The following is a 12,359-nucleotide window of genomic DNA, read 5'->3' on the forward strand; positions in this document are numbered from 1 at the left end:
ATGATAACTGCACCAAAACCTCCTCCGTGGTACTCACCAGGCCTTCACGTCTCGTTTTTCTTCACTCGTCATGGATCGTTTCGGGCCAAGCTGCATGCCCTGGGTCTGACCGATTCTCCTCTCTGCACGTGGGGTGACAATGAAGACTGGATTCACCTTATGTATAATTGTCCTCTTTATGATTTGCCCAGAAGTCTTCTAATTACCAGAACTGGAAATATACCCAGTGGGCAGGAACATCTCTACATAATTGATGATACGGACTACAAAGCTTTCGCTACTTTTTCCCAGACTATTTGAAATGCGCCAAATTCACCTACAGCACACTGTTCAGCGCACCCCCATCATATAATGAACCCAAAACTCAATTCACAGAACATATCCTGAATGGAATCAAAGAAAACACCAACAGGATATTGATCTTCATCCTGAACCTAACAGGAATCTCTCGACGTTCACAAAGGAAGCTATCTTACAAGAACTCCAAGCAATCCATGAGCTTCATGAATCCATGTGCCTCCTCTCATCCCCTAAGAGAAGATGATCCACATCCACTACACAGTGTGGGACACTGCTCATTGCCTACAACTCACCCTTGGATGAAGAAGATTTAATTGCTGCGCTGGGCCCTTGCCCAATGTGGGACCCATTGACTTGCTGGCACCTCTTCTCTTCGAGTTGTAGGACAATATCTGATTTTCCTACTTGTGTAGGAACTCACATAAATACTCCTCTGGGAGTGGGACTGGCATTTGACTTGTCAAATGCAGAGTCATGATCTTAGGCAACATGACTTTGTGGGTCACTTGACCTCACAATCTTTTCTCTTCTCCCTGAGGTAGGGTGGGCTCCTCCCAAAAAGGGGGGAGGGGAGTCTACCCTACCTCGCCCTCTTTCTTCTGCTTACCTTCTTTCTTCTCCTCAATCTATCTCTCTCACCCCTACTCCTATTTCAAAAAAGAAATTGTTTTTTTCTTTTTTTACTCTCCCTGGGAAGCTCAGGCTAACCCCACGGTGGATCAGCCAGAGTTCTCTTCCCACTTACCTGCTCCGGTTCCTAGTGCCAGTGACGGTAACTAGCGGTCTGTGGTGCTGCACAGACCCTAGGCTAAGCGGCCAGATGAACAACATAACCCGCACTAAGCAAAGATGAAGATACACTAACATATGCTATCTCGCCTTGACAGTACTGTGTTACTTCACAAGAGATTAAAATGCGGAGTTGTGCGAAAGCACTGGTGCCGCTTATCAAAAAAAATTTATCACTATATCAGAGACGTGGTGTCATACGGATATAAGAAATGCAGAACTCAAATTTGGGGAGTACGATTTGTACAGAAAGGATAAGCAGGATTGGAAAGAAAGAGGGGGGTTCTGCTATTAGTTAAGAGACACATAAAATCTAAGGAGGTATACCCAGTAGACATCGCTGGACAGTGCAGTCTCGGGTCAATTTGGTTTGACTTAAGCAGTGGGAAATCAAAATTGAGAGCAGCAGTGTGTTATAGGTCTAAAGATTCTGATGAGTATAATAAAAAAAAACTGTACAGGGTAATTGAGTGGGCCAGTAAATCAGAGAGTCTTATAATGGGGGTTTTAATTTCCCGGATATTAAGTGGAATTTGTGGCTTGGTCACATACTCACTAGCAAGGCTTTCGTGGATTTATTGGATGATTGTTTTCTACATCAGCATATTCGGGAGGCAACTACAGGAAGTAATACTCTTTATCTGATTATAGTAGTGATTCTTCATGCATTAAGAATCTGCAGATAAAAGAACGACTAGGTGGCAGTGAACACAGCGTGCTTAAGTGGGATTTACTCAAGGAGGTAACTACCATTAGAGGTAAGGGGAAGGGTTTTTGGTTTCATAAAGGCAACTACGGGGATCTGAGATAGTATTTAAATTTTATACGGTGGGACCAACTGATGATGTTACCAACAGCAAATTCAACATGGGAAGCATTCAAAAAATTAATCTTGGAAGCTACTAGGCTTTACATACCAACTAAGAAATATTGTTCAAAGTTTTGGCCTAAATGGATGTCAGATGAACTAAATGAGAGGTGGTGATAGAGAAGAAAAATGCATCAATACATATAAATCAATGGGTGACATGGAAGCCTATAATAGATATAAGCTAGTCTTAAACAAGTCACAAAGGAGATTAGGCGGGCAAAGGAAAATTATGAGAAATCTTTGGCAAAGAATGGAAAGAAAAACAGCAAAGTGGTCTTTAACTATGTAAACTGTAGAAGGAAGGGGATGAATCAGATTGGTCCACTGGACAGCAATGGTTCAACTGTTGATGATCCTGCTCAGGTGGCTACAAACTAAATGAGTATTTTGCCTCGACATTCACACATGAAGAGTTATTCATGGAGGCGAATGCAGATGTGAACTAAACTCTGGCTGTAAGCTAGATGATTTGGTAATAACTTAGTGGAAAATGTGGGAGAAATTGTTGAAATTAAACATAAGAAATGCACCAGGGTGAATGGAATCTATCCAGTTATATTAAAGGAAGCAGCAAAGGAAGTAAGCAAACCCTTTGCCATAATTATGAGAGCTTCTTTGGACTCAGGGGAGGTACCCATGTACTGGAGTTGTTCAAATGTGACCCCAATTAACAAAGGAGGATCAATGGGCAACACAAGTAATTAAAGACCTGTTTGTTTAACTTCTGTTCCAGGAAAATTAATGGAGGCACTGGTTAAAGAAGCACTGCAGGATCATCTAGACACAAGACTTCATTTATAGCTCGGAAACAGCATGCTTTTATTAAGGGGAAGTCTTGTCTGACCAATTTGATTGGATACTATGATGTGATCACAAAGGAACTGGATGGAATGAATAACTTTGATATCATATATTTGGATCTTAGAAAGACTTTTGATACTTTTACACATGGAAGACTGGTGAACAAATCGGAGCAGTATGGCGTTGGAGGCAAATTGCTGCTATGGATAAAGGGATGGTTGAGCGGGAGAAGACAGAGTGGTAATCAATGGACACTGCTCATCGTGGACTTATGTTATTAGTGGAGTCCCTCAGGGTTCAGTGTTGGGTTCTTTTCTCTATTTATAAATGATACTGAGGATGGTATATCAGGTTAGTGTCCAAGTTTGCACGCCACTTGAAAGTTGGCAGGGTTGTTAATGACACTAATGACAGTACGCTGCTGCAACAGGATCTAGAAAAGTTGAGTAGATGTGCTGTGAGGTGGAAATTAACGTTGAACATTGACAGATGTAAAGTACTACATATGGGAAGCAGTAACCCCCTAGTAATGTTTCAACTCTTTGGTACTACACTGACAGTTGTAGAGAATGAAAAGGACCTGGGGGTAATAATTGTGCAGGCAGATATGAAGTTTTCTGAGCAGTGCAGATGGTCTGCAAGAGTAGCTCATGGTGTTTTGTCAATAATATACAGGAATTTTTCTAGCATGGATGAGGAGGTGATTATCCCCTTATAAGGCAATGGTCAGGCCACACCTTGAGTACTGTATAAAGGTCTGGAGGCCTCATTTTAAGAAGGATGTAGAGCTGCTGGAACGAGTACAGAGAAGGGCAACAAGATTAGCCCATGGAACAAAGGGTTGCTCTTACGAAGAAAGGCTTACGTTTTGGAGACTAGGCATCTGCAAGTTGGTCTGATTGAGTTGTATAGAGAATTGAATGGTTTTAGCATGCTGAATGCTGATGGGATTCCTTCTCTTAGCTCGAATAATCATCTGAGAGGACATAAATTCAATTTGAGCAAAGACAGTTGTAGGTAGTTGTGGAGAAGTTTGCCTTCAGCCAGCGAGTATTTGATTGGTGGAATAGACTGCCATCTTTTGTTTTGGAAGGTGATAGCTGAAATAAATTTAAGGCTGAGCTGAACAGGTATTTGGAACGAACGGAGGGGTGAAATGGAGTGTTTTGTTTTTCTTTTTTTGGCTGATGCTGCATAAGCTTGCTTTCTTGCATCGTATGCCAATGCTAAAATGCTAACTGCCAAGCGGTGAGTTCGTTCACTAGCGAGCGGAATGACAGCGTCTCGTTGTCTAGGAACAAAGTATCCCTTGAATTCTGTCATTTCAGTGTATAACTGATATCCTAGCAGTCAACCAGCAGAAATTCGTGAAATAATTCATTGGCAAGTCCCGTTACACCTGATTATTAAGCAGATCATTTAATATGTTCAATTATACTTTTACTTGCTGCTTTGCAGTACCCTTGGATTCCAAAAACAAGCCCTAAAAAAACTACGTAAAAGGGTTTTGGCGATAGTCGGAGAGAGGATTTATTGTTGGGATTAAGTTAAGATCTTCGAGAGAGGAGGTAACCTCTCTAAGGGGATACAGGATTGGGACCATCACTAGCCTAGCGCATTGTTTGAAAATCTTCGCATACTCTGCGAATAGCTTGTATTTGGTTGGTGCATGTAGGACAGAGGGTGGTTGCTTCTGCAGGAGACGTTTCTTACACTTCTTCTGATGTAAACATAAATAAAACTTCTCCACTGATTACCTGGGGTCGTCTTCTCTATCGTCCCCATCTTTTTGTCTTTCCCCTCAGTCTCCAATCTTCCTCCTCCTACTCTGTCTGTACACTAGCGTACTAACTAAATGTGCAAATTTAATAATGACAAAATTTTCCAACTCTAGTGTTATCTCTCTTGTTTTTTTTTTACATAGGCCCTACCACTGAAATCTCAGGAGACTAGGTGGCAGGGCCTGCCAGAATAAAAAATTTCAAACTACTCTCTACCTCGTCTGCCTCCCTGGAGCCAAGTGTGGGCAACGTTGGGCCTTAACAGATGTCCAGCGGCTAAGTGGCCATGTGGACAATGATACACAACACTACACATATACAAAATCCATAAACTTTTAAATCTCTTACCTTCCTAGCGAACTGATACACCTACAATGAAAGCAACGCGGAGATGAGGGAAGCCCTGGTGCCGTTTGACTCTAAACACTCTTTACACTTCACTTATTGTATGCATTAATTACTTTAGGAATAAAAAAAATAACTTTACAAACTCCCTTACCACTTCACTTTTTGAAGAAAAGAACACGAACTATAATTCGGAAAACAAGCGTTTCCACGCCTATAATGAACTTTTTTCACCTGCATTTTCCGTTGAACACACCAATGTTTGAAGAGATCCTTCAAAAACATCCTGTACAGAGACAGCGGCGGTAGTAGCAGCAGACGCCGCGAATGAACTCACGGTTGAGGTGTTTTTTGATGAAAAGCTGTCGGAGTGTATTATTTAGCATTATTGTGATACTTGGGGTACAATGCAGGTTGCTAAATATTATTCAGTCCGTATGTTGATGAATTTTTATCGACCAATAAACTATGAAAATATTCAGAATGCGCATTCAGAAAGGTCTGTACTTTCTGAATGCGCATTCTGTAAATCGAAGTTCGACTGTTTCTTTTCTTTGGGCTTATAGGTGCTATTTGTTAGATGATTTGTTAAAAGGCAAACAGCTGAACTTTGCCGATATACAAATTTACTTCCGTAGAAGGGCGTTGACTATTATTTGTAAATTCGGTGATATTTGTTTTTAGTTTACCTTTAAAAATTGATGAATTAGCTATTTTTTTTGTAAGGCTGTACATCAGCGAAATGCCTGTAAGCGATTTTTCATTTTAAGGTGAAATTCCGAAAGTTAGTTTTCAGTCATTGGATGATATTCTATGATGTTAAGTAATTTTTTGCGGGTAGCAGACGTTAGGTTTTTACCATATAATTTTCTTGATTAATGTGAATTGCACTCCTAGCTTTAAACATGTTTTTATTTTAATACACGTTTTAGAGGCGTGTCCCAACCTTAGTGATGCTGGGTGTGAAAGGTTGTCGGTCCATGGATTATAAATAATAATTATGCTTTACGGTTTGCTTATGAGAGGGCATCAGTTGTAAAATTTCGCAAGTAGAAGTTCTCAGTTTTTTGTTTTTTTTTTTTGAAACAACTGTTTTGCGAAATTAGTATATATGCAACGAGAGTACACCCAATCTAAATTAGATTTTTTTAGTCATTGCTGTTCCCGTCTTAACTATCCTAGATTTATGCACTAATTGACGTCACACTATCATAATTCATCTGATTGAGTTTAAAGAGACAAATTTGTTTTTATTCTACTAGAACAAAAACAATCTGCAAAATGCTCTGTGTATTAGACACTATTATTTCAACTTGTAGTGGCCTGAAAGCATTAGCATTAGTTGAGGTATATGATGCCAAGAAAGCAAGCTTATACAGCGTCAGCCAAAAAAAAAAAAAAAAACCATCTCATTTCACCCATCTGGTCACTCCAAATGTTTGTCTAGTTCAGCCTTAAATTTATTTAAGCCATCAACTTCTACAACAGATGGAAGTCTGTTCCAGCAATCAACTACCTGCTGGCTAAAGGCAAACTTCTGCACATCTGTTCTACAACTGTCTTTCCTCAGTTTGAATCTATGCCCCCTCAGGTTCTTAGTGTGAGCAAGTGGAAGTATCCCATCAGCATTGGGCCTGCTCATGCCATTCAAGGCTTTATACACCTCAGTCAGATCACCTTGCAAGTGCCTAGTCCCCAGATGCTGCAGTGTGCAGAACTTAAGCACTTTCTTCGTAAGTGCACCCTTTGTTCCTCTCACCAATCTTGTTGCCCTTCTCTGTACTCGTCCTAGTAGCTCTACATCCTTCCTAAAATGAGACCTCCAGACACAGTACTCAAGGTGTGGCCTGACCATTGCCTTATACCAGGGGTTAGCAACCATTTTTGAGTGAAGGGCCATTTTTGACTTAATCCAAAAAAAATGAGCTCCACGTCAGCTCAAGCTGGGGTGGGGGGGGGGTTAAGAAATGGAATAGAGTGGGAAGGTGTTCTATTAAAAAAATATATTTTTTGAAATATTATTTATGAATACTGAAAAAAAATGTAAGAAACATCCAATTAGTTACGAATTAATGTGACTTGCTTCTGAACTTCTTGAGCAAGTCTCTCAACATCAGGCGAGTATACCGTAATTTTCATCTTTATACATGCGGAGAGACTCTCATTGTTTTCAGACGATTTCTTGATTTATTTTTAATATAGTTCATGTTTGAAAATATTTGCTGGCTGAAATACGTAGCTTGTCATGCATGTGGGCTAAAAGTTAAAGAGCCGCAACAACATGTTCAAAGAGCCACATGTAGTTCGTGAGCTGCAGGTTGCCAACCCCTGCCTTATACAAAGGGATAATCACCTCCTTGTCTTTGCTAGCAAAAGGAGGGAGGTTACAAGGTCTTCTGGGGGTCCACATGGGACCAACAATTATATGAGATGTTAGAGTTACTAAGAACACAAAGAGGTGCACATATTCACCAACGTTGGGAACGTAGTAAATGCATTTGGTGATTTTTCAAGTAATGGCTGAATCATCAGATGCTGACATAGGAATATCACAGTGACATTGTCACTCCAGCATAGGGATTGCAGTATCTAAACACATTGAGTACAGTATCTACAGAAAGGATGTGTATATTTCTGTCTTGGTGGTTCCTGCAATGACCCTGCAATCTGCTGATGTGGTTTGGGTTGTAGCATCTCTGCATAGCCAGTCTTGCATGTTGTGTAAAGATCTGTATGTTCAGTATTGTGCTGTGTTGTATGATCAGCCATTTAGCAATCAACCAGCAGAAAATCACCTGCAAATTTGCTGATAAGTTTGCTTTCCTTATAACGAGGTGAGTCATCTGCCACATTTGTTGATACTCTGTGCTGAGAGGAAGTTCTGGAGAATGGCCTTGTAAAAACACTTTAAAGAAAATAAAATGAGTAATCCTATGTTTAGTCTCCAGAGCAAGGTTTCTGGCATCCCCCTACTCCCTCAACCCATGTACTTTACTACTAATAATAACTAGTACTAATATTAATATAAAATAGCACTAATACAGTACAATACTATAATATAATACTAATATGTACTAATACTTAACACTAGGTGGTAGATGACTCCTCAACCAGTGCAATACTGCCACTTTGCTTATTATAGACTTGAAGTAGTGAAACTCCATGTGTAGTCACCAGAGCAAAGTTTCCGGTATCCCCTCCCTTCCCCATCTCCTTCAAACCATGAAGGTTTTGATACCTTTTGTGTTTGAGGTTTTCATTAAAAAAATAATAAGAGGAAGAAGGGAAAAAAATGGGTTGGTAGCAAAGGGAAGTTATTGCTAGGATTATATTAGGGTTGAGACATAGAAGAAAACCCATGAGAGGGAATGCAGGATTGGAGCTGGCCAGCAATCCCATCGCATATTGCCCTACAACCTTCTCATGCTGTGTGACAGCTTCTGCTTAGCAGGTAAAGTTTCTGCTTATGATAAAAAGAAGTGCTAGTATCAATCAGTATCATTGCATACTACTCTGAGTGAGTGAGAAGTGCACAGGGAAGTATAATTGCAGAAGCTACTAAGCTTTTTATACCAACAAAGAGATATTTGAGGTTAGGAAAAATAAAGGATGTCAGATTAATTGATGAGTTCAGTATGCATAGAAGAAAAAACTTGGGAATGATTATAAGATGTAAGGAGACAGAATCTTATAGAAAGTATATATTAGTTGGTAATCAAGTTACTCAGGCAGTTAGGCAAACTGAAATAGATTATGAAGGGTCTTTGGCTAAGAGCAGAATGAAGTACCAGAATTTCTTATGTTAACACTAGAAGGAGAGGAATAAATCCTATTAGCCCACTTGACAATCTTGTACAGGTTGCTAACAAATTGAATAAATATTTTGTATCTGCATTTCGCACATGAAGTTAAAAATGGGATACCAGAGGGTAGCAAATACTGAAAAAGAAGCTGGAAGAGAATTCATTGCAGCCAAAAGGGAATGAAGTCCCTTTGGGCTAATTGATTCTCTCCAATTATATTAAAAGGAGCAACAGAAGAAGTTATCAAACTTTTGGTTATATATAAAAATTCAATAGTTGGCAGTTAGAGAGACTGAATATGTGTTTGATAGCTCTGAAGGATCAAGACTGAAGACAGCATTAAGAGATTAGTAGATAAATTCTTGTTTTTCCTTAATTTAAATATATACATATATATATATATATTTTTTTTTTTTTCTGTAATTTTATAAATTTAATTTTGATAGTTTTGTAAAGTTATTCCCTGTAATAATTTGTAAATTTAATTCTTATCTTTTCTAATGATAATTCTACTTGGATATATTCTTTTAGTATCTTGCAAGCATAAATTTTCAATTTCATAATAGATAAAATTGTGGTCTGCTTAATTACTGTAATAATTTATTTCTGATTAAAATTTAGATGATTAAATTTCTCTGTAGTTAATTTTGTAATATATTCTAGTTTAATCCTTACTTAATAATGGTTTTAACGTGATTCACTTGAATACTTTGAGGATATAATGACTGAACTGCAGATGGCCATTTTCATTTCACATATGGGTTATAAATTCATTGCTTGCATGGCCTGTGGCGTGTAGTTGGGGGTTAGTCTAATTGGTAATCATCACTCAACTGATAGCTCTTTCTTTGTGCCTGATACAAGGAGTGTATCAGTCTCAGATTAAAACTTATGCATTACCAGAAGAATTTGAGTCAGAAGAAACAGGTGTTTGCCTTAATTTTAGAGATAGCATTCATTTGAACAAAGGTGGTACAAGAGTTTTTGCCATTACCATTCAGGATGCTTTAAGGGTTTGGAGAAACTGCTAGTTTTGGGGAGAACAGTGGTAATATAGATATGTATTTATCTGATGATGTGCATTAAAGTAGCACTTGTGCTGTTATCTCAGTAGTTCTTGTTTTTTGCCCCAAAAGTTGATATTGACAAGATGTTTAGAGGGTAGAAACATTTGAAATCAGCAGTAATATAATTCTAGGGAAACAACCATAAATAACTTCAATGGTTGTGTAAGGGTAGTTAACTATACAATAACACTTAGCCTTAACAATATTTACATTAGTGTTAGTTCTGTCAATAAAATGAGCAAATTCAAACTTCTTGTTAGACAGCTAATGCTGATACAATAGGGTTAACAGAAACATGGTGCTATCTTAAAATAATGAATGATAAGTTTCATTATGGAATGCACAATCTATTTAATTAAATAACTCCATTCTATTAAATAGAATGGAGTTATCTTCTTATTAAAAGCAATCTGAGCAACAAATGCTTTCTCGGGTTCAGAAATTAGGCATACTATTATGGAATCTGTGTGGTGTGTTAGTTGGAAGCAAATGTATAATGACAATGGAAGCAATTAGCATTAGCAGTAGCAATATTAGAGGCATTTGATGCAAGAAAGCAAGCTTATGCAGCATCAGCCAAAAAAAAGAAAAAAAAAAACCACTTCCACTTCACCCCTCTGTTTGTTCAAAATACCTGTCCAGCTGAGCCTTAAACTTATTTAGGCTATCAACTTCCACGACAAGGGATGGAAGTCTGTTCCACCAACCAACCACTCGCTGGCTAAAGGCAAATTTCCGCACATCTATCCTACATCTGTCTTTCCTCAATTTGAATTTATGCCCTCTCAGGTGATTATTCTGAGCAAGAGGAAGAATCCCATCAGCATTGAGCATGCTCAAACCATTAAAGACTTTATACACCTCTATCAGATCACCTCGCTGGTGCCTAGTCTCCAGACACTGTAATTTGCAAAACTTAAGCCTTTCTTCGTAAGAGCACCCCTTTGTTCCATTCACTAATTTTGTTGCCCTTCTCTGTACTCGTTCCAGCAGCTCTACATCCTTCTTGAAATGAGACCTCCAGACCTGTATACAGTACTCTAGGTGTGGCCTGACTATTGCCTTATACAAGGGAATAATCACCTCCTTATCCCTGCGAGAAAAATTCCTATATATCATTGACAATACACCATGAGCTACTCTTGCAGCCCGTCTGCACTGCTCAGAGAACTTCATATCTGCCTGCACAACCACCCCCAGGTCCTTTCATTCTCTACCACTGTCAGTGTAGTACCACAGAGTTGATATGTTGCTCTGGGGTTGCTGTTTCCCATGTATAGTACTTTACATTTGTCAATGTTAAACTTCATTTGCCACCTCTCAGCCCATCTGCTCAACCTTTCCAGATCCTGTTGCAGCAGCATAGTGTCATAGTGTCCTTGACAACCCTGCCTACCTTTGTATCGTCTGCAAACTTTGACATTAAGCTTGATATACCATCATCAATATCATTTATGAATACAGAAAACAATAATGGACTCAACACTGAGCCCTGAGGGTCTCCACTAATGACATTAATCCACGACACGCAGTGTCCATTGATTACCACTCTCTTTCTTCTCCCCCTCAGCCATCCCTTTATCCACAGCAGCAATTTGCCTCCAATGTCACACTGCTCCAATTTGTGCAGCAGTCTTCCATGTGCAACAGTATCAAAAGCCTTTCTAAGATCCAAGTATATAATATCAAAGTTATTCCCTGCATCCAGTTCCTTTGTGACTGCATCATTGTATCCAATCAAATTGGTCTGGCAAGACTTTCCCTTAACAAAACCATGCTGTGTCCGAGCTATAACTGAAGTCTTGTCTAAATGATCCTGCAGTGCTTCTTTAACTAGTGCCTCCATTAATTTTCCTGGAACAGAAGTTAAACTCACAGGTCTATAATTACTTGTGTTGCCCTTTGATCCTCCTTTGTGAATTGGGGTCACATTTGCACATCTCCAGTCTGTGGGTACCTCCCCTGAGTCCAAGGAAGCTCTCATAATTATGGCTAAGGGTTTGCTTACTTCCTTTGCTGCCTCTTTTAATATAACTGGATAGATCCCATCCACCCCGGGTGCCTTTCTTGTGTTTATCTTCAACAATTTCTCCTCCACTTTACTCTCAGTTATTACAAGATTCTCTAGCTTACTGCTAGAGTTGAATACACCTCTGGCTTTCCCCTCGCTAAATAAATCCTCATGTGTGAATGTCGATGCAAAATATTCGTTTAGTTTGTTAGCTACCTGAGCAGGATCATCAACAGTTGACCCATCGATATCAAGTGGACCAATCTGATTCATCCCCTTCCTTCTAGAGTTTACATAAGTAAAGAACTCTTTGCTGTTTTTCTTTGCATCCCTTGCCAAAGATTTCTCATAATCTGCCTTTGCCTGCCTAACCTCCTTTGTAACTTGGTTACAGATCAACTTGTATCTATCATAGGCTTCTGTGTCGTGTTAATTTGTATGTATCCCATGCATGTTTCTTCTCTGCCATATGCCTCATCAGTTCATCTGACATCCATTTAGGCCTAAACCTTGAACAATATTTCTTAGTTGGTATGTAAAGCCTAGTAGCTTCCAAGATAAGTTCTTTGAATGCTTTCCATTTTGCATTTG

At 39.1% G+C, this 12,359-nt stretch overlaps 1 protein-coding gene across 1 annotated transcript in view; it reads left to right on the forward strand.

The window, feature by feature from the left end:
* Nucleotides 1–5,529: 5,529 nt before the first annotated feature.
* The window catches only part of LOC150088727 (actin-related protein 2/3 complex subunit 3-like), an 87,628-nt gene continuing 80,798 nt past the window's right edge, over nucleotides 5,530–12,359 (forward strand). Inside the window, exon 1 of the mRNA XM_090370879.1 lies at nucleotides 5,530–5,635. Within this exon, the coding sequence (XP_090227005.1) occupies nucleotides 5,630–5,635 (6 nt within the window). The 5' untranslated portion in view covers nucleotides 5,530–5,629. The remainder of the gene's footprint in view (nucleotides 5,636–12,359) is intronic.

This window comes from Mastigoproctus giganteus, chromosome 3, assembly GCF_048544385.1.
Source record: "Mastigoproctus giganteus isolate SK-2022 chromosome 3, ASM4854438v1, whole genome shotgun sequence".
Taxonomy (NCBI): domain Eukaryota; kingdom Metazoa; phylum Arthropoda; class Arachnida; order Uropygi; family Thelyphonidae; genus Mastigoproctus; species Mastigoproctus giganteus.